We start from the raw sequence: 22,527 nt of genomic DNA on the forward strand, positions 1-22,527 counted from the left end.
GTAATAGTTCACGGCACTCGACTTAAAAGGAGCCTATAACTTAATTAGGATTAAGGAAGGAGAAGAGTAGAAGATAGCGTTTCGGATAAAGCGAGGATATTTCGAGTACCTTATTATACCTTTTAGACTAATAAATACGCCGGTATCGTTCTAAACACTTATTAACGATATCCTAAGGAAGTATCTAGACCACTTTGTTATAGTATACCTGGATAATATCCTGATCTTCTCCAAGACACTCGAAGAACACCGACAACACGTTCACACGATCCTATAACTCCTATAAAACGCCGACCTATTAATCGAACCAGAGAAAGTTCAATTCCACACGTAAGAAGTTAACTTTTTAGGTTATACGATACGACCTAATAAGATCTATATAGATAAGGCGAAAGTCTAATACGTCTCTAAGTAGCCACGACCCTAGAACGTTCGCGATATTTAGTCCTTTCTCGGACTTATAAACTACTATCGACGATTTATTAAGGACTATAGTAAGATTACTATCCCCTTAACTAAAGTAACTAAAAAGGGACTCGACTTCGAATAGAACGAAAGAAAGGAAGAAGTATTCCAAGCTCTTAAAGGAAGGGTTACCAGCGAACCTATCTTAGTAATGCCAGACCCCGATAAAGAATACGAACTCGAAATAGACGCGTCCGACTAGGCTCTAGGAGCATAACTCGGACAGCGCGACGTAGAAGGAAGACTACACCCTATAGCCTTTATATCCAAGAAACTCAGTGGACCAGAACTTAACTATTAGATCCACGATAAAGAGCTAATAGCTATTATCAAAGCCTTTAAAGAATAGAGACCGTATCTGTTAGGGATAAGATACCCGGTATAGGTCTACACGGACTATAAGAACCTCGCGTAATTCACCACTACTAAGGTTTTTAATAAACGATAGATCCGATAGACAGAATTCCTAGCCAAATTCAATTTCTATATTCAGTATATAAAAAGGAGCGAAAATAGTCGCGTAGACGCACTTAGCCGACTAGGGACACCTAACGAATCACCTAAACCGTAAGCTATACTCTAATAAGAAGGAGAAGCTCTTACTCTAAAGGATAAAGAGGTAAATAGTATTAATCGGATAACCGACACTATATTTAAAGAAGCACACGCCTCGCCGATACACGGATATCAAGGAATTTATAAAATATACCACCGATTACACTAATAATACGGCTATACAGGAACTAAAGAACGGGTCGGGGACTTTATTCGTAACTACGATATTTACTAGAGAGTAAAGAGCAGCCGATATAAACCTTACGGACTACTAAAGCCACTGCTAGTAGTAGACGGACTATGGAAATCGATTATAATAGACTTCGTGATAGGATTTCCAGTATCTAAAGATCCAGTAACAGGAACCGCCTATAATAGTATATTCGTGATTATCGACCGATTCACGAAATACTCTCTTTATATTCTATATATTAAAAACACTATAGCAGAAGAACTAGTAAGTATCTTTATCGACCGCCTAATTAGGGATCACGGCGCACTAAACAAAATTATCACGGACAGAGATAAGCTCTTTACTAGTAACTTCTAGAAAGCAGTTATAAGCTAGCTAGGAACGAAATATAAGTATTCGATAGCGTTTCACCCTATAACGGACGGATAAACCGAAATTATAAACTAAGTCCTAGAATAATACCTACGATACTATATAGGGTACGAATAAGATAATTAGGTGTAATACCTGCTACTTATATAGTTTGTATATAATAGCTTGTTAAATAAGTTAATAAAGAAAACACCGTTCGAAGTAAATTACGGATACACACCGATAATATTTAGAAAACCTTTAGAAGGACTAGACGCACTAAGAGCGATAAAACAGTTAAAAGCATAAAAAAACTATATAAAGAATTACGAACCGACCTGGAGATAGTCAGAACACGAATAAGTAGGTACGTAAATTAATTAAGGATTAAGGGACTAACCCTTTTAAGGGGGGACCGCGTCTACCTTATCCGTAAAAACATTAGAATATAACGACTAAGCGATAAATTAGATTTTAAAAAATTAGGACTATTTAAAATCCTAGAGAAAAAGTTAGATACAAACTATATTCTATCACTACCTCCGATAATAAGGATATATAATAATTTCTATATTTCACTACTTAAACTAGCACCGAAAAACGTAAAAATAATATAAGACACGATCGTGGTCAATACTAACAACATATATAAAGCAGAACAAATCCTCAACCACTAAGAGACACTAAACAGCACCGAATATTTTATAAAATAGAAAAACTACGATCACGGCGATAATATATAGGAACTAAAAGATAACCTAATTAATTATAAGCAACTCCTAAAGCAGTACCGACAGAACACTATCAGGACCTAGAACCAGACGCCGCGGTCTATATAAAATTAATATCCGAGAATTCACCTATATTCTACGCTATTACCTGATTCTAATTAATTATATTAATAGTACCGGTAGCTTATATAGTGGCCACCGCCTCTAACTCGGCCCGATAGGCCTTTTTTTCCTCCTTCTCCACCTTCTCGAGCTCCTCTATATCGGTATAGTCCTTACGAACCATTTCTACCCCCTTCTTCCGTAGCAGGCGACGAGTTCGGCGAAGGCGGGATAAGCGGGCGAGCGCCTCGTAGAGTATCTCCTCGGTCCGTTCCTCCTCTTATTCGAGGCGCTTTGGCTCTTCGTTTATACGACCCGCTAGGAAAGCGAGGGGGTAAGTAAATAAAGGCTAAGCGGGAAGGCGAGGGCAAGAGCGTACCAGAAGATATTAGGATTCTAGCACTATTATAAGAACGACCTAAGCGGAAACACGCGTGATAGCGAGCGATATCGTCCAGAACGAAGCACGGTACGTTCTTAGAGGCATAACGGGTGCAGGGGATAACCTCGTAGCCTTAATCAGCGATAAGGGCAGAAACGGTTAATCGGTTTTCGGCGGGGCGAGATTTAGGATAAGACGACTTCTAGACACGGTCGGATATAATAGTTAGTAATAAAAAAGAAGAAAAACCTAAGGAACACTAACTAGGGAAAAGCGACCTACTTATACGACCGCTAGGATAGCGCTTAAAAGGAGGGAGGTAATATTACGGCCGGCCGCCTAATATAGACTAACCCTATAGGTATACTAGTGTATATCCCACGGGACGGCCCTAGACGGGGGATAGTATAGGGTGACTTAGGAGTCACGTGCTAAGTCACGTGTTACCAGGTACAGAGGTACTTAGTATACCGTCTAGGACGGACCGGGGTTAATCACTCCGACGAAATAACTAATAAGTAATCGGTCACGATAGAATCACCTAGGCATAGCGACCACGTAAAGAATAGTCACTACGGGTAAGGAGGCATTATCACTATATAAACCAGAATATCCTAGGTCTTGCTTCTACTAGAGGATAAGATATCGATTAATCTAAGTCTTCACCTAGACTATTAGTCTACGCTCGACTCTACCTTATAAAGAAGACGCCTAGTCTTTACGACGCAACTACGACCAGACACTACGAATAACAGTTACTGCTCTTTAGTTAACATCCTCTTCTTATTTTAAACTAAAACTCCGACACCAGTCCCCTATCGTCCGCTATACTATAGAGGACCGGAAGCCGTCGTAACACTTATATACCGACGGAGTATCTACGTCTCTTATAGAATAAAGTAAAATAAATCTTATTATATAGTTAATTAGTATTAGGATATATTTATGCCCGTCGGCCAAAGGTAGGCTTATCGGTTCTATAAAATCTATCCCTACTAACTCGAACGATTATAACACTATTACCTATCCCGGTAATAGTTTTAGAATCCTTAGGCCTATTTATTAGTACGCTATATAAGAGCGAATATAGTCGGTTAGGTCCTTAACTCGGTTCGGCTAGTAGTATATGCCTTTAAGGCTTACTAGCACGATATTAATTCCGTAGTACCCCTTATTATCGTGAAATCGTCTTAGAATCGTTACTATATTCTAACAGGGAATACACTTCGCTAGCGACTTATCCCTTTCCACCCTATACAGGTATACGCCCTAAATATAGTACTTCGCACTTATATATTAGATAACTCTCTTTAGAGCTCTTTTTTTATATTTATAGCTAGCCGGACCTAGTATAATATGCCGTATAATAGTCCTGTACTATTCTTCGAGATCCTAATATTCCGGATATAAGAGAAATATTAGTAACTCTTATCTAATAACCCCCGGGATATCCGCGGGGTTATTAGTTAGTCGTAGTGGTATAGATCTCCTCTCTAAATCTTATAGAGTTACCGGTGGAGATTTCCTTATAACTAGGCTAAAGACGGGGTAACTATCTGTCTTTAGCACTGCCTCGGCCTCCCTACCCAACTTTAAAGAATAAGACTTAACCCGAGCTAGCACGATGATATTTAGTCTTCCGTCCATTATCGAAAACTCCGGTGTCTTATAGCGCTATAGTGGACGGGGCTTATCTTATATATATATTAGGACTCTGCTAAGGCTATCTACGACTTTAATAATTTTCTATATATCAGGCCGGTAGAGATAGTAATAGTCGAACTCTATTAACTTCTCAATCTATTTAAGGAGCTTTCCGTGGACTTCCGTAACCTTATTTATAGATTAAATAATACTAAGGTGGTGTAAGTATACTATAATAGGGAATATACTATATATAGTTAATTACTAGGTCTTTTATAACGCATGTAGTACCACTAGAGTTTCCTTTTTAGGTAGCGAGTACCTATACTCTACCTCTACTAACCGGAATAATATAAACTATAAGACGCGTACCGCGTCCTAGTTCTTATCGGTGATCTTTATACCCGGAGGATAGCCTTTTAGCTATATTAAGACGGCGCCGAGTCTATAGTTAGAAGTATCGGCCGATACGTGAAACTATACGTTATCTAAAGCTCTAAAGACTATATTATCCTAGATTACCTTATAAAGACGCTATAAGGCGTTATCCTGCTCCGGTCCCTATATCGATTCTAGGCGCTGTATATATTCTTTACGAGTACTCGGTTTACCGAGAAGTATAAAGGTTAGTCGAAACTTAAAGAATGCCGATTTAATAATATCTTCTTACCCGGCCCTTCCCGGAATATACTTACGGAAGGGTGGTATACACTATAATAACGGTTATACTTCCTCTTAGGAGGTAGGAGGTCGATTATAAAACTACCTAGTAAAGTCGAGGAATTTATTGCGGTGTTTATATCCCGGGCGTATCTTTCCGCCGTAAACGTGTATACTAACCGGGTCTAGGTAATCGAGGAAGAAATAGTATTTCTTAGGAGCGAGTCTAATAGGTCCCTATATAACTCGGGGGAAATAATATACCTATAAATAGATAAAATAAGTATAGAAGTCGCGATTATCTATATTATAGTCGTCGACGTAAATAAAAAGATTAGACTCTAGCTCTTTTATATACTCTAAAATAGAGGGGTGATAAGTATAGCATAAGGAAGTACCGGAGACGTCGTCGTTATCGTGGAAGATATCGCCGAAGACTATATTCCTATACCGGGCGTATATACTCGGCGAACCGGAGAGCCCTTACGGTATACGGTTATAGTGCTAAGCCTTATTTAGCTCTATAACTATAAAAAGTTTATAGGTGTCTTCGTGGAGTTAAATACCCTAAAAGCCGTTTAAGGTATTATAGCTAGAATACACTACGGGGCGCCCTTAGTATATATACTCTAAGTCGGTCTTAAGGTTATAACACGGGTAAGTAGGTCGTTATAAGGCGGCGTTAAATATTCTAAAATCGTGTACTACTCGGAAGGTGTCTCTAGCGTTAGGATTCGGGGGAAATAGTATCGGTGCTACCTACTAAGCCTGAAATACAACAGAAATAATACCTATATACTCTATTTAGGGTATCGCTACTTTAGCGAAATCTCTCTATCGCCTTCCGTATCTTTATTATCGCTAGCGGGGTAAAGGGTTCGTGTTATCCTTTAGTAATATTTTATATTAAAGTCGCGGAGTGACTTTAATATCGTCTAATATTATTATAAAAGTATCGCAGTAAGTGTATAGGAGGGTCTTAACTAAGTCTCTTTTATCCGGAGTATCGGCTATATTTCCGATATTAATATTACTAGAGGTATACTATAAGTTAATTTCGGATAAGGGTATATAGCTTAGATTTCAAAATATATAGAGAAAATTAAACCGGTAGGGGGACCCCTTATTTTCAAATCCTATATAAAGTGGAACTTATATCTAGAACGCTGGTTTTGGATATCGATATTCCGGTAAGGGTTTTAGTATACTAGATAAGGTAGTAGGCAGAAGTATGTCTCCTTAGTCCTCGGACGTAAGATAAGCCTAGTTAAGATCTCTATAGGGTTTATCCTCCGCGAGTAAATCCACGGCGTCTCCTTTAACGGTTATTAGCACCCCACGGGCGTATAATAACGCCCTATTAGGATCTATCTTACCGTTTATAACGGCGTTCCGTAACTAAAACGACCCTAGCTACGGCGGGTGCTTAGTAGTATCGTATTCCCTCTAAACTTTTAAACTCGAATATAGTCCCTCTCCTATAAACGTGCCTACCTACTAGCGTCTTAATACTTAACTCTAAGTTAAGCCGAAATATATAGGCTTGGAAGTAGTATATCAGGATATAGTCTAGGAAAAAGATATCTTATTTCCCTCTTACTATATAGTTAAAAGAAATTAAGGGAGGTTCTATAAAATTCTCTCCTAGTTAATCCACTAGTTTAAAAAACGGATTAGACTAGGTAAATCGTAGGGCGCTTCTTATTTATTTTTATAGGTATAGGATTATCCTATAATATAGGAGTCGATATATTATTTATCGATTTCGATCGCCTATATATCGCCGACTTAGGCGAGGTCGTGGCGGTAGAGTCCTGTAGACTCCCAAAAACTTTAGCCGCGATTAAATATAATAACGGGTAAAAAGAGTATTCCGCGGGACTAAAACTCCAAAAGGTATTAAAAGAAATAGTAACTCGATAATTATAGTTTTTGATTCTTAGTCTACTCGCGAATCCTCCTAACTAATAATTAATAATTAAGAAGATAATAATAGGAAAAACCGCCTATTAGCTCGAGTCGTCTTAAGAGCTATTTATTATTATAAAGTTTTCCACCGATACTTCCTTCCTTTCTCCTATCGGAAGTAATAATATTATATACCCTTATAGTTTCTTCCCATAACCTTACTACCCTTTAACCTATTCCGGTAATCGTACCTTTATCTATCACACTTACTCCTATTCTCCTTTTAGTTAATATTTACTCTATTCTAAAAGGTCCTCCCGACCCGCCGCTAAAATATCCTCTAAACGCCTTAGGATTTCGTTATCCTAATCGTCTCTAGAGTCCTCGCTATCCGTGTCGCTCGATTCGGAGGGTACTTCTACCGGATATTTTACCGAAGGTCTTCCCTTAACCTTTCGGGGCTAGATAGTATCTGGTTTAACGTAGTAGTACCGAGGGCTAGGATAAATAGGAACTAACTCGTAGTAACTACTCGAACCTCTTACCGTAAAAGTCTCTTTAGAGTGATTAATAACTGCTTATATCCTACGGTGCTATTACTTACCTAAAAGTATATCCTATTCTTTAGCTTTACCTAAAATAAAGGCTTAAATAGTACTTATAACACCGCCGATAACTAACTTAAGGAGATAAAATTCTATAATAGGTAGTATCTTATTATCCGTAAGCCGTACTATACACAGCGTGTCTAATCTATATACCGGAAAGTTATATTTTATAACGAAAAGATAACTCACGGCTTCTATAATAGAACTAGAGTCTAGGAGAATTATATCGGAGTAAGTATCCTCTATATAAGCGAAGATATACCCTAAAGTATTAGGTACTCCCTCCTCCATACCGAAAGCGTTATTCTTATATATATATATTCTCTATAATCGTTATTATATCGTAGCGCTATACACGAGGCCTTTATAATCGTATTTATATTCTTTTTCCTCGTTTAGGTATAATTTACTTCTCCCCGACTATCTCGGCCGGATACTTCGGTCTAAATAACGTAGTATAGCTCCGCCCTTATAAGAGGGGAAGCCTAGAATAGTTATATTATAGATATAATTACTGGCTAGTTAGATAGGAAATCTATTATAGAGAATAGCGCTATTCCCGCCGTCTTTATACCTCTAATGGGCTTAAGGCCTCGGAAGGTATCTTTAGAGTTATTCTTTATACCTTTTCTCGAGATCTGAACTTATTTTTCCCTGCTAGATATCTCCGGCCTATTTAGGTAAAGCGGAGTGGGTAAGCGTAGCTAAAGAGTCTAGGATAATTAGAAAATAGTCTTTAGCTCGTTAGCTTTATCTATAACCATACGAGCCGGAGGGTGTCTTTTAGACCGTTATCTCGGTTATACTATCGGCTTAGTAGGAGGCAGGGCGTAAGGTAACTTATTATTTAGGTCCTAGGGAGGGGGGGTGGGTATCCGTAAAGGCTTAGCCCGAGTATTATTAGCGTCCTAATTTAGTTTATTCGGGTCTCTCTATCGCTTATTAACGAGGGTATCCTAGACTTTTAGGTACTATTCTAAACCGGGGTACCTCTTCCGTAAGTCCTCTTCGTGTCTATATATTACCGTTATTTTATTCTTAGGGATCGCGTTACTACGACGGGTGTATACGGAGGGAGGAATTTCACCGAGTATATCCGCCGAAATAGCATATTATAACGGACTAACTATAATATCGTAGTAATCTAGTTCCTCTACCATAGATACGGCCTACATACGATTAATATTCATAAGGATAAGATAGACTAGGATCTGCCCCGATTAAGGCTTTATTAGTCCGGACTCGTTTAGCCGTCGCTCTTATAGCTCTCTATCCCTAGCCGTAAGTATCTCCCCCTTCCGAGTCTCCTAAAAGTCACGACGCTATTATTATTACTCCTTAGAGCCTTTATTTAGATAGTCTCTAATAAAGTGTCCTTAGCTACTATATCTAAAGTAGAAAACTTTATCTAGATTTTAAGGGAAAGAGGGGTTATTATAAGGCTTATCGGACGGAGCTAAAGTAAAAGACGTGTTCGGGTCGTATAATTTACCGGAGGCCGGTCGCGCTAAGAGGCCTTTAATCTTATACACTAATACCTTTAGGATCTTCTCCTGGGTTTCCCTAAACTTCTTTAGGAATTCGTGATCCTTTACATTTAGAGATTCCTTAAGTCCTTTTTCTAATAAGTCGGATATATCGTGGTATCTCCTAGCGACCTCGATAATTATACACTTCACTTTCTTAAAAGTAACGGTGTCCTTTAAAATACTATATCGAGTCTTACCCGACGCCGCTAGCCTATCTATAACGTGTTCCTTTAAATAGGAGTCTATCTTACTATCTATTATCTATTCGTAGAAACGTTAGATAAATAAATACCTAATCTCCGACAATATCGACTTTCTATTAAGTCTAATCCCCCTTTTAATATAATCTATAAACGATTCTCCCGCTTTCCTAGCGAATATAAAGACTTTAATCGTAGCTTATCTATTCTATCAGACTATTTCGTCCTTAAACTCTTTTTAGAACTTTTTTTTAATAGCACTCTACACCGTTTTATCCTTAGTATCGAGCGTTTCCTACTATATCTTTACCTTTCCTACTAAATAAGTCCTTATAATCCTGAGTTTATATTTATCCTTAGCGTTATCGTTTAGGCATTCTCTAAATATATCTACTCTATCCTCGATATCTTTAAGGAACTCCGAGTCTAAGTAGGAATACCTAATACCGGAAAACTTAGATATATTATCTCCTCCGAAGTTCTTTATTCCGGGGCGAAGGGGGTAAGCGTTATAGTAGAGCGGTGTAGTTAGGGATAGGGCTTATATCTTTAGGGAGGTAAAATTTAAGGCGGGTAAAGCGGTAGATACCGAAACTACTAACTATTTTCGAGGCGATAGTAGTAATAACGCCACTATATCTAGAAATAGGGTAAAGGGCGATATTGGTAGGGGGACTTTAGAGGGAATAATTCTGTCTACTTTCCCGGATATCCAGGGTAAATAGTAGAGGGATATAAGGAGTAGAAAAATAACTCGCTAACTTAAGTCGTCTTAAGGCCGCGCGGAATCTTATTAAAGAAGTTACTACTAGGGGAATAGGCGGAATAAGAATATAGATTAGGTATTCTCCTAATACTATCCCTAAGTAGGAAAAGATAATCTATAATATATGTATATTTCTCTATATAAATACTTAAAAACTAGGAGAGGTGATTCTCTATCTTACTATATTTTTATAGAAGAGAGAGTCCGTATAGCTATATTATTACTTCTACTATTAAACCTTCCTAGCCGCTCCGGTTAGGCTTATAGTTTCTTTTATCTGCTTACTAAGTTTTATTCTTAAAGTAGTATTTATTTTAGGGGAGGTACTAGCGTTATTGTTAATTCCTATTATTCTAAGTTTAACCCGGTCCCCCTAAGTCTCGCCTATCCGGGGGTAAATATAATCGGATATACCTTTTATTTTAGTCTGAATATAATTTTATCGTTAGAAATAACTTTTGATTTCTAGTCGATTTCTTATAGGCGCTATCTTCTACGGGATAGTCGTTTCTCTTTTCGATATTATCCTTATTTCTGCCTTACAAAAATAAAGTAGACTTAGTTCCGTGTTAGGACGGTAACCTCTCCTATCTTTCCTATAGGACACCCCGGGTCTTTTATAGGGTATTATATAGCGGTTTCTCCTATTATTACTGCCTATCTATTTTCTTTTATATCGGTGATATATTTTTAGTATGTTTTTTTAGAGTCTTTATTTTATTTATCTCTCGTTTTTCTATAGTCGGCTATTTCGAGATTCGTCTCCGTCCTTATTACCGTGATACATTATAATATAATAATAAAAGTATTGCTTTTATTTTAGTCGGTTATAATCGTGCTAAGAATAGAATACAAAGGCTTATAACGTGTCGGTAGATTAATTCTAGTTCGAGAAAGCGAATAATAACGACGATCTTAGAGAAAAGGGAAGAGAATAATTTAAGCTTAACTAAAGTGATATAGTTAACCCTTATACTAACTACTAAATTAAGATATTCGTTGTATCTATAGTGTAGATATATATATATAAGAAAGAAGCTAATAACTACTCTAGGCTATAGGAGAGGCTAGTAAAAGCTCTCCACCTATAGGTAGATCACATGACCTGCCTCTTAGGATTAGGGCGACGTTTTAAATCCGAGGGACGCACCGTGTTTGAATGTCGGTTAGAGTTTTGAAAAACGCCTGAAGAGATGAAAGTTGTCTGAGAAGTAAATATTAAGCAGAGGAAATTTGACCTGCGAATAAACAATAAATACCTAGGTACGTGCGGCGTACGGAGTACCTTACGGAGTGCTACGTGTTACTCCGTACTTATACACAGCCACAAAAACATCGTGCCACCGAGATAAGATAATATGGCTGACTCAGGTTCGGATTAACCTAACAGCGAAACTCATTCCAACCCGGTCTTGGCGTGCGGTCTCGTCTCGTATCCAACAGAAGAGCTTCGACGCGATTGTCCGTGTCGACCTCCCTCTCCCCCCCCCCCAACGACCAGAATTTCCGGGCGCAAGAGACCCAACGGATCCGTCACCCAAGTCGACATCCAAACCCCGACCCCAATACCAACTGCGAAATCTACTAGACTAGTCATATACATATTCAGACAAGGTCGGCTGCTATCCCGCTGCAGCAATTGTTCGAGCGGTCGCATGCGAATTCACCCTCTATCGAGCATCGCCCATGCAGACGAGCCGCGATGCACGTCATCAAGCCAGCTTGGCTGAGCCACAGCGGCGAGCAGAAGGACTTTGAGGTCTACAGCTGCCATGTCTCGCCCGACGGGAAACGTCTGGCCACTGCCGGCGGTGACGGTCACGTCCGTGTCTGGTCGACCGAAGCTATCTACGGCACAGATACTGGCAAAAGTGCGGGAAAACCACGCCAGCTCTGCCACATGAGCCATCATCTCGGCACAATCCACTCTGTCCGATTCTCTCCCAATGGTCGCTATCTTGCCTCGGGCGCCGACGACAAGCTCATCTGCGTCTACCATCTCGACAAGAACCCTCCTATCGCTTCCTTCGGTGCGTGCGCCCCTCCGTTCTGTCGTCCCTCCCCCCCCCCTCCCCTTCGCCCGGATCTACTCTACTCTTTCCGGACTGCTAAAAAATGGACATGTTCACTTACTGACGGGGAACTTTTACTCTACAGGCATTGGCGAGCCACCTCCCGTAGAAAACTGGAAGACGTACAAGCGTCTCGTTGGCCACGACAACGATGTCCAGGACCTCGCCTGGTCTTACGATTCCTCCATTCTGGTCTCCGTCGGCCTCGACTCGAAAGTCGTCGTATGGTCAGGCCATACTTTCGAAAAGCTCAAAACCCTCACCGTCCACTCGAGCCACGTCAAGGGCATCACATTCGACCCTGCCAACAAGTTCTTCGCCACGGCTTCCGACGACCGAACAATAAAAATCTTCCGCTTCACGCCCCCGGCCCCGAACGCCACACAGCACGACATGGTGAATAACTTCGTCTTGGAGACCACCATCAACGCACCCTTCAAGAGCTCCCCGCTGACGACCTATTTCCGCCGATGCTCCTGGTCCCCGGATGGCAACCACATCGCTGCCGCCAATGCCGTCAACGGGCCGGTGAGCTCCGTCGCCATCATCGAACGGACGCGCTGGGACAGCGAGATCAACTTGATCGGGCACGAGGGTCCCACGGAAGTCTGCATGTTCTCGCCTAGGTTGTTCTACACGGCCGATCCCGTTACCTCGGACGAAGGTTACAGCAGCCAGCTCGTGACGGTCATCGCCTCGGCGGGCCAGGACAAGACACTGAGCATCTGGAACACCAACACGTCCCGTCCCGTCGTCATCCTCCAGGACGTCGCTAGCAAATCCATCTCCGATCTGTCGTGGACGCCCGACGGTCAGACGTTGTTCGCGTCGAGTCTGGATGGCGCCGTCATTGCCCTGCGGTTCGACAGGGGCGAGCTCGGCTGGGTCGCCAACGCGGAAGAGAACGATAAGGCGTTGCAAAAGTATGGCGCCTCTAGGAAAGGGATGGGCATCGCCGAGGACGTGGAAGGCCTGCAGCTCGAGTACCACAGCAAGGCGGGAGAGTCCAAGGCGGCCGAGTCCCGCATGGGAGCTCTCATGGGCGACCTCTCCGCCGCCGCCGAGGCGGCCCCCACCGCCAACGGCATCAAGACGAACGGGACGGGCACCTCAACCCCGAAAGCCCTTCCCAACGGCAATATGGAGTCGGACAAATCCAAGGACAAGGAGAAAGACAAAGAGAAGGAGAAGCACAAGGAAAAGGAAAAGGAAAAAGAGGTGGAGAGGGAGAGGGAGACGGAAAAAAAGAAGCCCGCGGAAGAAAGTGCCGACAAGGCTGCTGAACGTGTAAGGGAGCTCAAGGCCCGAGTCACCATCGGAAAAGACGGCAAGAAACGCGTCGCCCCTTTACTTGTCTCTTCCTCCGGCACAGGCCAGTCGTCCCTTCCCCAGACCCAACTCGTCGGGTCGACATCGACGGCGAAGGGGTCTCAGAACGATGCGCCGCTGTCCATCCTCGACCTTAGTAAGCCGGTGGACGGGCTTCCGAAAGGCGGGATCGCGGCCATGCTTCTGGGCAACAAACGGAAAGCCATCGCCATGGAAGGGGAGGAAGAAGACGATGCGACAAGAAGGCGACCGACAGCAGGCCCGACCCCTATCGTCGTGAACGGACCGGACGGTGTAGAGCCTGCTTCCGTGGCGGAACGGCCGCAGGGGGTGATTCCGACGCCGGAGTACCTACGACCTGCCGTCGTCAACCCGTCCATGGCGCTTGCGCAGATTCGGCTGGCCGTCCCGAAAGTTCGATCCCACATTGTCAGGCCGATGGAGCGCGGAATTCTTGTGGGAGAGGATAGCGCCAGCCTCGACGAAGCGTCCAAGGCGCCGGAGAACCTCGTCCTGGAAGCCCGCAACCCCGTCAGTGCCAAGGACCCGTCGCACGTCACGGTCGTCAAACGCGGCATGCTCGTGTGGCAGGACTACCTGCCCCGCGCCGTCCTGCTCGTCACGGGCAACAAACACTTCTGGGCGGCGGCCTGCGAGGACGGCAGCATCTACATGTGGACGCCGGCCGGACGGAGGCTGATGAACGCCGTCGTCACCGAGTCGCAACCCGTCATCCTCGAGAGCCGCGAGCACTGGCTGCTGTGCATCAATGCCGTCGGCCTCTGCTACGTCTGGAACGTCAAAACCCAATCCTCCCCCCACCCCCCCGTCTCCCTGGGACCGGTCCTCGAGCTGGCCACGACGACCCTGAACCCGCACGCCGCCAGCTCCGGTCCCGGCGTCACCTCGGCGTCTCTCAACTCGACGGGCCACATGGTCGTCACGCTCACCAACGGCGACGGCTACTTTTACGCCCGCGAAATGTACGCCTGGCAACGCGTCAGCGAGGCCTGGTGGGCCGTCGGTTCGCAGTACTGGAACAGCAACGACTCGTCCGTCAGCGCGCTGCAATCCACGGCGGTTGGTCCGGTCGCGCCGTCGTCGTCGGCGAAGAACGACAGGGACAGGGACAGGGACAAGGACAAGGAGAAGGAGAAGGAGAAGGAGAACCAGGCCGTCCCCGTCTCGGCCGGGGTCATCCCGCACCTCGAGCGGCACACGACCAACGAGTTCCTCCTGCGCGGCAGGGCGTACACGCTGCAGCGCATCATCAAGACGCTGATGGCCAAGGACGGCTTCGAGGCCTTCGAGAGCACCGTGAGCATCGCGCATCTGGAGAACCGCATCGCTGCCGCGCTGCAGATGGGGGCTCGGGACGAGTTCCGCCTCTACCTCTTCATGTATGCCAAACGCATCGGGGCCGAGGGCCTGCGCGGGAAGGTCGAGGAGCTGCTGAACAGTTTGCTGGGTGGGATCCTCAAGGATACGAAGGGGCAGACGAGCGAGGGGAGAGGCTGGTATACGGCGGAGGAGGAGATTTGTGGATGGGATCGGAAGGAGTTGCTCAAGGGCGTCGTCATGATTCTCGGTGCGTTTTCTTTTTCTTCTTTTTTTTTTCTTCTTTTCTATTTTCTCCTCTTCTTTCTTTCCTTCTCTCGCTTTCTCATTGGCGACACAGCTGACAACCATGGCAGGCAAATTCAGGGAATTACAACGGCTAACTGTCCAATACGCCCGCGTCCTGGATCTAACTCTAGAATCAGACGATGCCGACGATGGCAACCCAATGGAGGTCGAGGCCTGAGCCTTCATGACAACTCTTTCTGTGCCATGTATCAACGGCCAAACGACAATGCCGCATCTTCAGGCATCTTCTCGGACGGCACACTGCAGTGTATATGTACTACTTCCTCTTTCTTTTACACGCAGGTTATTCGCAGCGTTGTCTTTTGTGTCTTCCGTCTATGAGGGAACGGGGGGGTCCTCTTGGTGAAGAAGGACAGGGTAGGCAGCTGGGGGGGAAATATTATGGATGGGGGAATGAGTGCGGCTGGCTTTTCACACAAGACACATACATCTAGGCTTATAGTCCGCCTGCGAGGCGTCAGTTGGAGTTACTGGCGTATTTGGTTGCTTCTGTTCGAGGAAGACGACGATGGGGAATTTCTTACCCCCCATGTCCAACAAATATATGCTACGAAGAGTGGAATACAATTCGGTCGCTGGGCTTCTGACACTCATCCGTTTTGACGCTTGACTCTCGGTGGCAGGCTCTTACGGCGAGCCATGTTCTACTGGCTTTTCAACAGCCTGTGGTTCGCAAGCACGGTGTATAACGAATTGCGAAGAAGGTCCCTATGCTAGCATAGGTGGCTTAAACGAACTCGTGGCAAGCCTTTCCTTCACATCAAGGGCGACTGTGCTACAGCACATGCACTCTTCACAGGTCTCAAGCCTCGATTCGCGACGCAATCCCAGCAGAGATATCGAATTCATACATTGGCACCCTGTCTGTCATCCTTGTGTTTCTGAGCAAAGTGCCTTTGCTTGGATTCGCCACTGCCACCACACACATTCCTTATTCAGGGGGTCGCGCACACCGCTGCGACTTGGAACAACCTTGATGCAACTCTACAATTTCTGGGAAACGAACATCATCTGAGGCGGCCCTTCTAGATTTTCTACTTTGGCAACTCTGTCTCCCAAAGTCCCGAGGTGTCGATAAATGATACGGAGTAGGAATTGAAAGTACCAACACCAAAACCAGGATCCTCATTTCCCAAGAAGCCCCCTTTTTAATCCATTTATTTATTATGCATTCTGGTGTAGGGATAACCATCGACTTTGGTCTTCTTCATGAATGTCGCGTGATTGATTGGGTGCCTGTAAGGAGCGGTTATACGTTCGCCCTAGCCCTTAATACGGCGTATAAGAGAGTCCAAAGAGGCTGAATTGCAATGCGACGCGTGTTCTAAGCCCCTTCGCTTTAGTTTGATGCCGAGGAAGAAATCGCCCGCACCTACGGAGATGATCGAAATGGTAAGACGGCATAACAAAGCCCAAACACCCGATCTTTGTTCCAGAACATGTTGGATTCCCATGAGCCGTCATTCGAGATTTTGAACATCTGTCTGTGCGTAGTTGGTCTCACTGACCTACCCAGGAAGCCATGTACCCTTGGCTCCGTCTGGGCAGCAGAGAGATTGGAGATTCAGTCCGTCCGTTGCCTGATTATGTGCGCTGGCTCGTGTGTCCACGCCCAGGACATCCGTTCGTCGATAATCAATGCCCATTTCCCTTCATTTCCTGGTTATCAATCCACGCCCGCCATCGGGAAGGCTTCCGGAAGCTCGGACGCATAGCGTCGTTGTGTTACCGGGTCCATGCCCCTCCCCCATTGTGCCTAGGCTTCTCTGCACAAGTGACAAGCCATCCCTGATACCCTCATCTGTCTTCTTCTGTGGCGGCTTACCGGTAGTACGTTGTACGTTGTAGTCTCGTTCGTCATGGTCCGGAGGCGAGTGTGATGATCCCCATCGCGGTTGTTGCAGTGATCTCAAGCTGCCCCTTCCTGGTTGGGGGGGAAATATTTCCAAAGTGCAAAGTGCTCTCCCTAATCCCCCTTCAGAAGACTGCAGCTCCATGACAGGAGACAGGAGTTGCTGGGCCCCCTTGGATGGACCGGCGTTGCAACGGTACCCCACCGGCAGAGGGCGCGATGTCACTTCGGGGTGCCGGCTTTTCGACTTTTCGACTGCTATCGCCATTCTCTACCCTTTTCAGACCATGGCATTGCCTGATATTGGACAGTGGTGACTAGCGAAGCCGGATTGGGCGAAAGGCGCGCTAGAGATGTAACCAAAATGGGCATTCTCGAGAAAGAAAAAAGGGACTGTGACGGATACCACCTTCGACTCCATCGACTCCATCTTATTAGAATATCACCGACTTTTATACCCCCCCAAAATCAAGCAACTGTCAGGTTGGTTGCGGGGGGAGGTAGGGGATGAGAAACGAATCAACGACACGGACACAGGTCCCTGGTCAGATCAACGACACATAGGAATGCGACCCGCAACCCGCAACCCGCAACCCACAACCCACACACTCATTACATCCCCATGTCAGTTTGGCGAGAACGGACCTCCCCTTCCAAGTTCCCGCCCTGGCGGTGTGCGTACCCGCCACAACTACGGACTCGCCTACTGGGTGCAGAAACCGGCAACTTTGGCGGAGAACAGTTTCTTGTTCGGGCATCAAATCCTCACTCACCGTCCGGCGACCGAAAAAATGCCCGATGTCAACCCTGGACTGCCGCGAAGATCGCTTCACGCGTGGGGGGGGGGAGAAGAGGAAGCAAAATAAAGCCAATTGAGATATCTTTGTGAAAGTGAAAAGCGCCACCTAATATTAATGTTCGCTCCCGCAACTATGTATGTATGTATGTATGTATGTATGTATGTATGTATGTATGTATGTATGAGACGAAGTTTATCCCTCAGTTTAATACGAGGATAAACCCCCCCCCCCCAAAATGCGGCGTGATGGAGCAGCCAACTGCAGCATATTGTACGCATACGACGAAGTATTCCCCAAAAGCAGAATAATTACATATGTCCCCGTCCCTGGTCGACTCGCCTGAAAAGTGAAGATCATGTCCAGAAAAAAAGAAAAAAGAAAGAAAAAAACATGGAATTGAAATCCGGGGTGCATCATTCTCCGTGAACGGACGACTGGGAAACATTTGGACTGTGGAGCTCGCTTCTTATCAGCCTAAACGGCAAAAGAAATGAACTCAATGTAACCCCGTGTTCAAATTGACGTCTTGGCGAAATAACTGACGGAGTTACCTACCTGGACGTAATACAACGTAGACGTGCAAAGCCTGCCGGTACTGCCCCCTTTGCCCTCAAAGGAGTTAGGTCAAGGTGGTCTTTCTGCCGCAAGCAGGCTTGCAGTCTTGTTTGGTGGTGCTTATGCTGCTCTTAACATGTGTATTATTGAGAGAGAAGAACGACGAGTCGGGAGGAAAGAAGGTCGATCGTAAGAACTTATCTTAGGATGGCTAAACACCAGGTATCTGTCCAGCCGTAGAGTCCATCCTCAACAGCCTTGCCTCTAGGATTCGCAAATATGCTCGAGTTTACAAATATCATGAATGGGGAGATGAATGATTATTTCGTATGTATGTACCAAGTCAACAAAGAGAAGCTCGGGTCCGACCTGGCAATAAATGCACTGGTCTGGTTCGGGCGCTGCGGATACACCCGTCACGATCTCAGTTCGCTGGGCTGACGAACAGCACCCAAGGTTCTGGAGCAAGCGGGATCCCCGTAGTCGACATGAATTGACGTATTACTCACTTTGTTCAACCCAGACATTCGCCAGACGCTACCATGATTAAACGAATACCAGGGGCAAAGTACTCTTGAGTCTTAAAACACGGGAGAACCTCCCATCACCATCTCGCCCACTGTGCGGCAAAACAGGAAACTTGTTTCCCGTTGTGATATAAAGAGACGGGAGAAAAAGAAAACACCTTGTCCTCTAGTCGGACAACGAAACACGACACGGCTAAATGCCAAGTGCCAGAAACTCGACCTTGCATTGAGATGGATCCATTCAGTGTCGGCTGATGAGGTTGATGAATAAACTGCGTGTTTGGGGAGAGGGGAGTGCAGAAATCCTGCACGAAGATCATACAAAAAGGTGGTACTCGGACGGCACGTGGATCTGTAGGCGTGAGCAACGTGCAGAGCACGCAGCTTCGACGTTGGTTTTCCATCAAGCAAGGCACTGTGCAACTATTTGCAGTGGGATCGTAGCCGGTTGGGGCGGACGCGGTTGTCCGTTCATCGGGCAGCCGCATGTTGGCAGAAAGTATCTAGGCCCAGAGACCGTTGTATCGTACGAACTACGAAATGCGTCCTCGGCTACACGTACTCGAGTGAAGATGAACATAACATCATCGGACGAACAGGGGGGTTTCGCTTCCAGTAGCGAAACAACGAACGGCAGGCAGTCATCACCACACAGCGCAAACGCTTTGGTAGGTAAACCGTAACGTCGTGTTGGTGGCCAGGGAGTGAACTGTGAGGAGGACAAGAGCCACAAGGCAAGTCGGTGCGGCAGTCGAGGTTAGGAGAACCTTTGGACAGAAACGACCATGCATCAGAAAAGACCGGTAGCTCTCGGGCCGACGGGAGAGGTAACTTGATCTAACTGACCATTGAGGTATCCGAGCGTACCTCCCTATGATATAGGCCTCGATGTCATCGGTAATGTACCGTCTGGGTAGTGCAATGCTTTGTTAAGTCAATACGTTATCGGAACATGACAGAAATGGTTTGGTTGGTAGAGGCACACACACCCCACCCAGCCTGTCAAACTAGTGCCGTCCCAAGGTGCCATTCTCGTTTCCCCCCTTAAAGGTAGGGGATGTTTCACTGTTAGTACAGCGCATAAGCACTGTATTGACATACTGTATACATTCAAGGGCGAGACTTTTGCGTTTTCATAGCAGTGTAGCTCGAGTAGAATACCTTTTAGACGTCTATTGCAAGTACTCACTCACGCAAGGTTAATTTCTGTGGCGATACTAATTATGTGACGCCGTGCGCGCTGCAGAGCTGACAAAGTTCCTTCTGGCCCTTTTCGCTTCTTGCTGTAATTTACGAACAGTATAGTAAGCTCTACATACTGTGATTTCCTACTGTACCTGCCTATTTCCCTCCTCGGCCCTGTTATCCCGGGCTGCCGTGATAGTCGTTGTCTGGCCTCTCCAAAAATTTCTAAATTGAGATTGTCCCGAAATTCCTTCATGAAAGATCGTTGCCTTGTCCTCGTTTTCGAAGCCCGAAATGAACAACGACATCTTCCATTCCACCCAGTAACGCAGGGTACCTTTTTCGCTTCCTGGAACACACGACCTCCATGCGATCAATGCAGTGCTCTTGCCCTACTCTCCCCAAATCGTGAAGGGCATCAAAGCATGATGGACCACCGTGGGGAAAGAAAGCGTTCCAAGGCCTCGGCTGTGCCGGGGAATCGGCCCACCCGACGACATGCCATGCTGGTCCGGTCCAAGCACCAGAGGGCCTCTCCCCCAAATCGATCGACCCGGTCATGCACGATGCTTCCCCAAGGCGTGTCTCAGATGCTTCCACAGATTTGTTCTGCTTCAGCCAGGACTTGGCTTGGCCCAAGCCAGCCATGTCATGCTTCCCGGTCTTGCACCATCTTTCGACTCACCTCCCTCATTCCAGCCCTTGTTCTTTGCCTGCCTTTTCTTCTTTTTTTTTTGTTTCCTTTTTTGTTTCTTTTTTTCTTTTGTTTCTTTCTTTTTCCCCGCTTTCTTTTCTTCCTTTCTTCCCGCCCTCTCCGATCTCGTCAAGGCGTGCACGAATACCTGTACCGCACAGACCTGAGACGTCGAGTAGCATTAGTAGCTACCTAGCTCGCATAACGTGACGGTAGGTATTATCCTAGAAAAAGTCATTGACGGGATTACCTATGTAGGCATGGATACAGCGTACAACGTAAGAGTCCGCTGGCCCGGATCTCTTTGCATCGGGCTTTTTCACGGCTAAAACGACATGACACCCTGCTTAATTACCCTCCCACCCTCCCCCTTCTCTTCCTCGGACTCTCTCCTCCCCCCACTTCCGGGTTCGCCCTGGGCCAAAACGACCTTTCTTGCGTCTCTCGGGCCGGCTATTTTCAGACAGACAGACGCCTGCCTGAGCCCCAAACCAGTTGCCGCCTTTCCCTCCACGTCCCCCGCTTGTCCTGATCTGGTGCGTAGTGCCCACCCAACGCGCTAGTCCTGCCCCAAACGCGATGTTGTTGTGCATGCGCACCGCGTTTTGTTATGATAGCCAGGCGGGTGTATCATGCGTGTAGGTATGCAGTGCACCTGCGATCATGTCTACGTCTATTCTACGTCTATGGGCGGGAACGCCGGACGATGCTGCCGCCCGGGTATTCTGGCTCCGTCCCCGACCCTCTGGGCCTCACTCAAGCTGGCCGCGCAAGCAAGCTGCCGTCGTTGACTCGACTTGCAGCTCAGCTCATTTCCCCAAGACTGTCTGCATTGGACTGCATTGGTGTGCATTCCTTCATCATCCCTTTATGTATCTCTCCTCGTGTGGACATCACTGCTTTAGCTAGCTACGCATCAACTCGCAACCTCTCCCCTATACATACGATGATACGTACCATAAATCTCTCTCCGTCGTAAGGTAGGTAGGTACTACGAGTAATATCTACGGGGATACAAACGAAATGTACCATGGTCCGGGTGTGAGCGACCAGTGCCAGTACTGTAGTCACCACGGTGGTAGTGGTTACGGGGCCTAACCCCCGGTCTGTCAAGCCCTGGTTTCTCGGCTGTTTGAAGCTAAACCCACGGTTCTACACGTAATTACCAAGTGGTCGATTCCGTCCCAACTTTAGCCTAGCCTCTGCATAGGTACCCGTACCTGGCGTTAAATCTGACACCCCCCTCCAAGTTGCGGCGGTTTCTCCCTCAAGACTTCCCTTCCTTCCTCACTCATCTTAATTATTTCGTTGCCATGACATTTCTTGTTAAGCATTGCATGTTGATGGTAATATGAAGTACATGAGTTCAAGTTCCTAGGCACACAATGCGTACGAAAACCGAATTACGGTAATACGGAGTAAATATGAATATCTATATATATCCCTAAGACGATAAGCACTTTCTCGTCACACACAATGTTAACACGCGTTGACCGTTGTTTTCCGCCAACCGTTTGCTCTGCGGTCCTCGATCGTGGGCCCATAGCCCCGTCCAAATACTACCAGAGTACCTTTGATATGGCACACTTAAGAGACCTAGTATAGCCTCCTCCTTGCCAGCGTCGACTTGCTATTGGGTCTTCACATACTAACGCAGGCCACTAGCACTTTCTAGACTTCTGGTTCTGTGTGAACACGTCGAGCCAATGTAGGATTTTTTTTTCTTTTTTTTTTTTTAAAAAAAAAGTATAGGTTTTCTTTTTTGGACTGTT

General features: G+C 45.7%; 3 protein-coding genes across 3 annotated transcripts; all 3 read left to right on the top strand.

The window, feature by feature from the left end:
- Positions 1–11,585: 11,585 nt before the first annotated feature.
- On the top strand, positions 11,586–15,730 carry SODALDRAFT_335556 (Hira-domain-containing protein). The gene is made up of 3 exons (XM_028612493.1): positions 11,586–12,124; positions 12,252–15,083; positions 15,190–15,730. The coding sequence occupies exons 1-3, from the start codon at positions 11,797–11,799 to the stop codon at positions 15,297–15,299; spliced, it is 3,270 nt and encodes a 1,089-aa protein (XP_028464262.1). The 5' UTR covers positions 11,586–11,796; the 3' UTR covers positions 15,300–15,730.
- Positions 15,731–16,273: 543 nt separating this feature from the next.
- On the top strand, positions 16,274–18,137 carry SODALDRAFT_380771 (hypothetical protein; the record flags this gene model as incomplete). The annotated part of the gene is made up of 8 exons (XM_028615127.1): positions 16,274–16,534; positions 16,579–16,628; positions 16,659–16,765; positions 16,925–16,955; positions 17,047–17,307; positions 17,532–17,618; positions 17,653–17,829; positions 18,059–18,137. The coding sequence occupies exons 1-8, from the start codon at positions 16,490–16,492 to the stop codon at positions 18,135–18,137; spliced, it is 837 nt and encodes a 278-aa protein (XP_028464263.1). The 5' UTR covers positions 16,274–16,489.
- A 2,124-nt stretch (positions 18,138–20,261) lies between these two features.
- Positions 20,262–21,111, top strand: SODALDRAFT_220085 (hypothetical protein). The gene has a single exon (XM_028607328.1). It carries the CDS (start codon positions 20,316–20,318, stop codon positions 20,949–20,951), a length of 636 nt encoding a protein of 211 aa, XP_028464264.1. The 5' UTR covers positions 20,262–20,315; the 3' UTR covers positions 20,952–21,111.
- The last annotated feature ends 1,416 nt before the right edge of the window (positions 21,112–22,527 follow it).

The sequence above is a fragment of the Sodiomyces alkalinus genome, assembly GCF_003711515.1.
Source record: "Sodiomyces alkalinus F11 unplaced genomic scaffold SODALscaffold_9, whole genome shotgun sequence".
Lineage (NCBI taxonomy): Eukaryota > Fungi > Ascomycota > Sordariomycetes > Glomerellales > Plectosphaerellaceae > Sodiomyces > Sodiomyces alkalinus.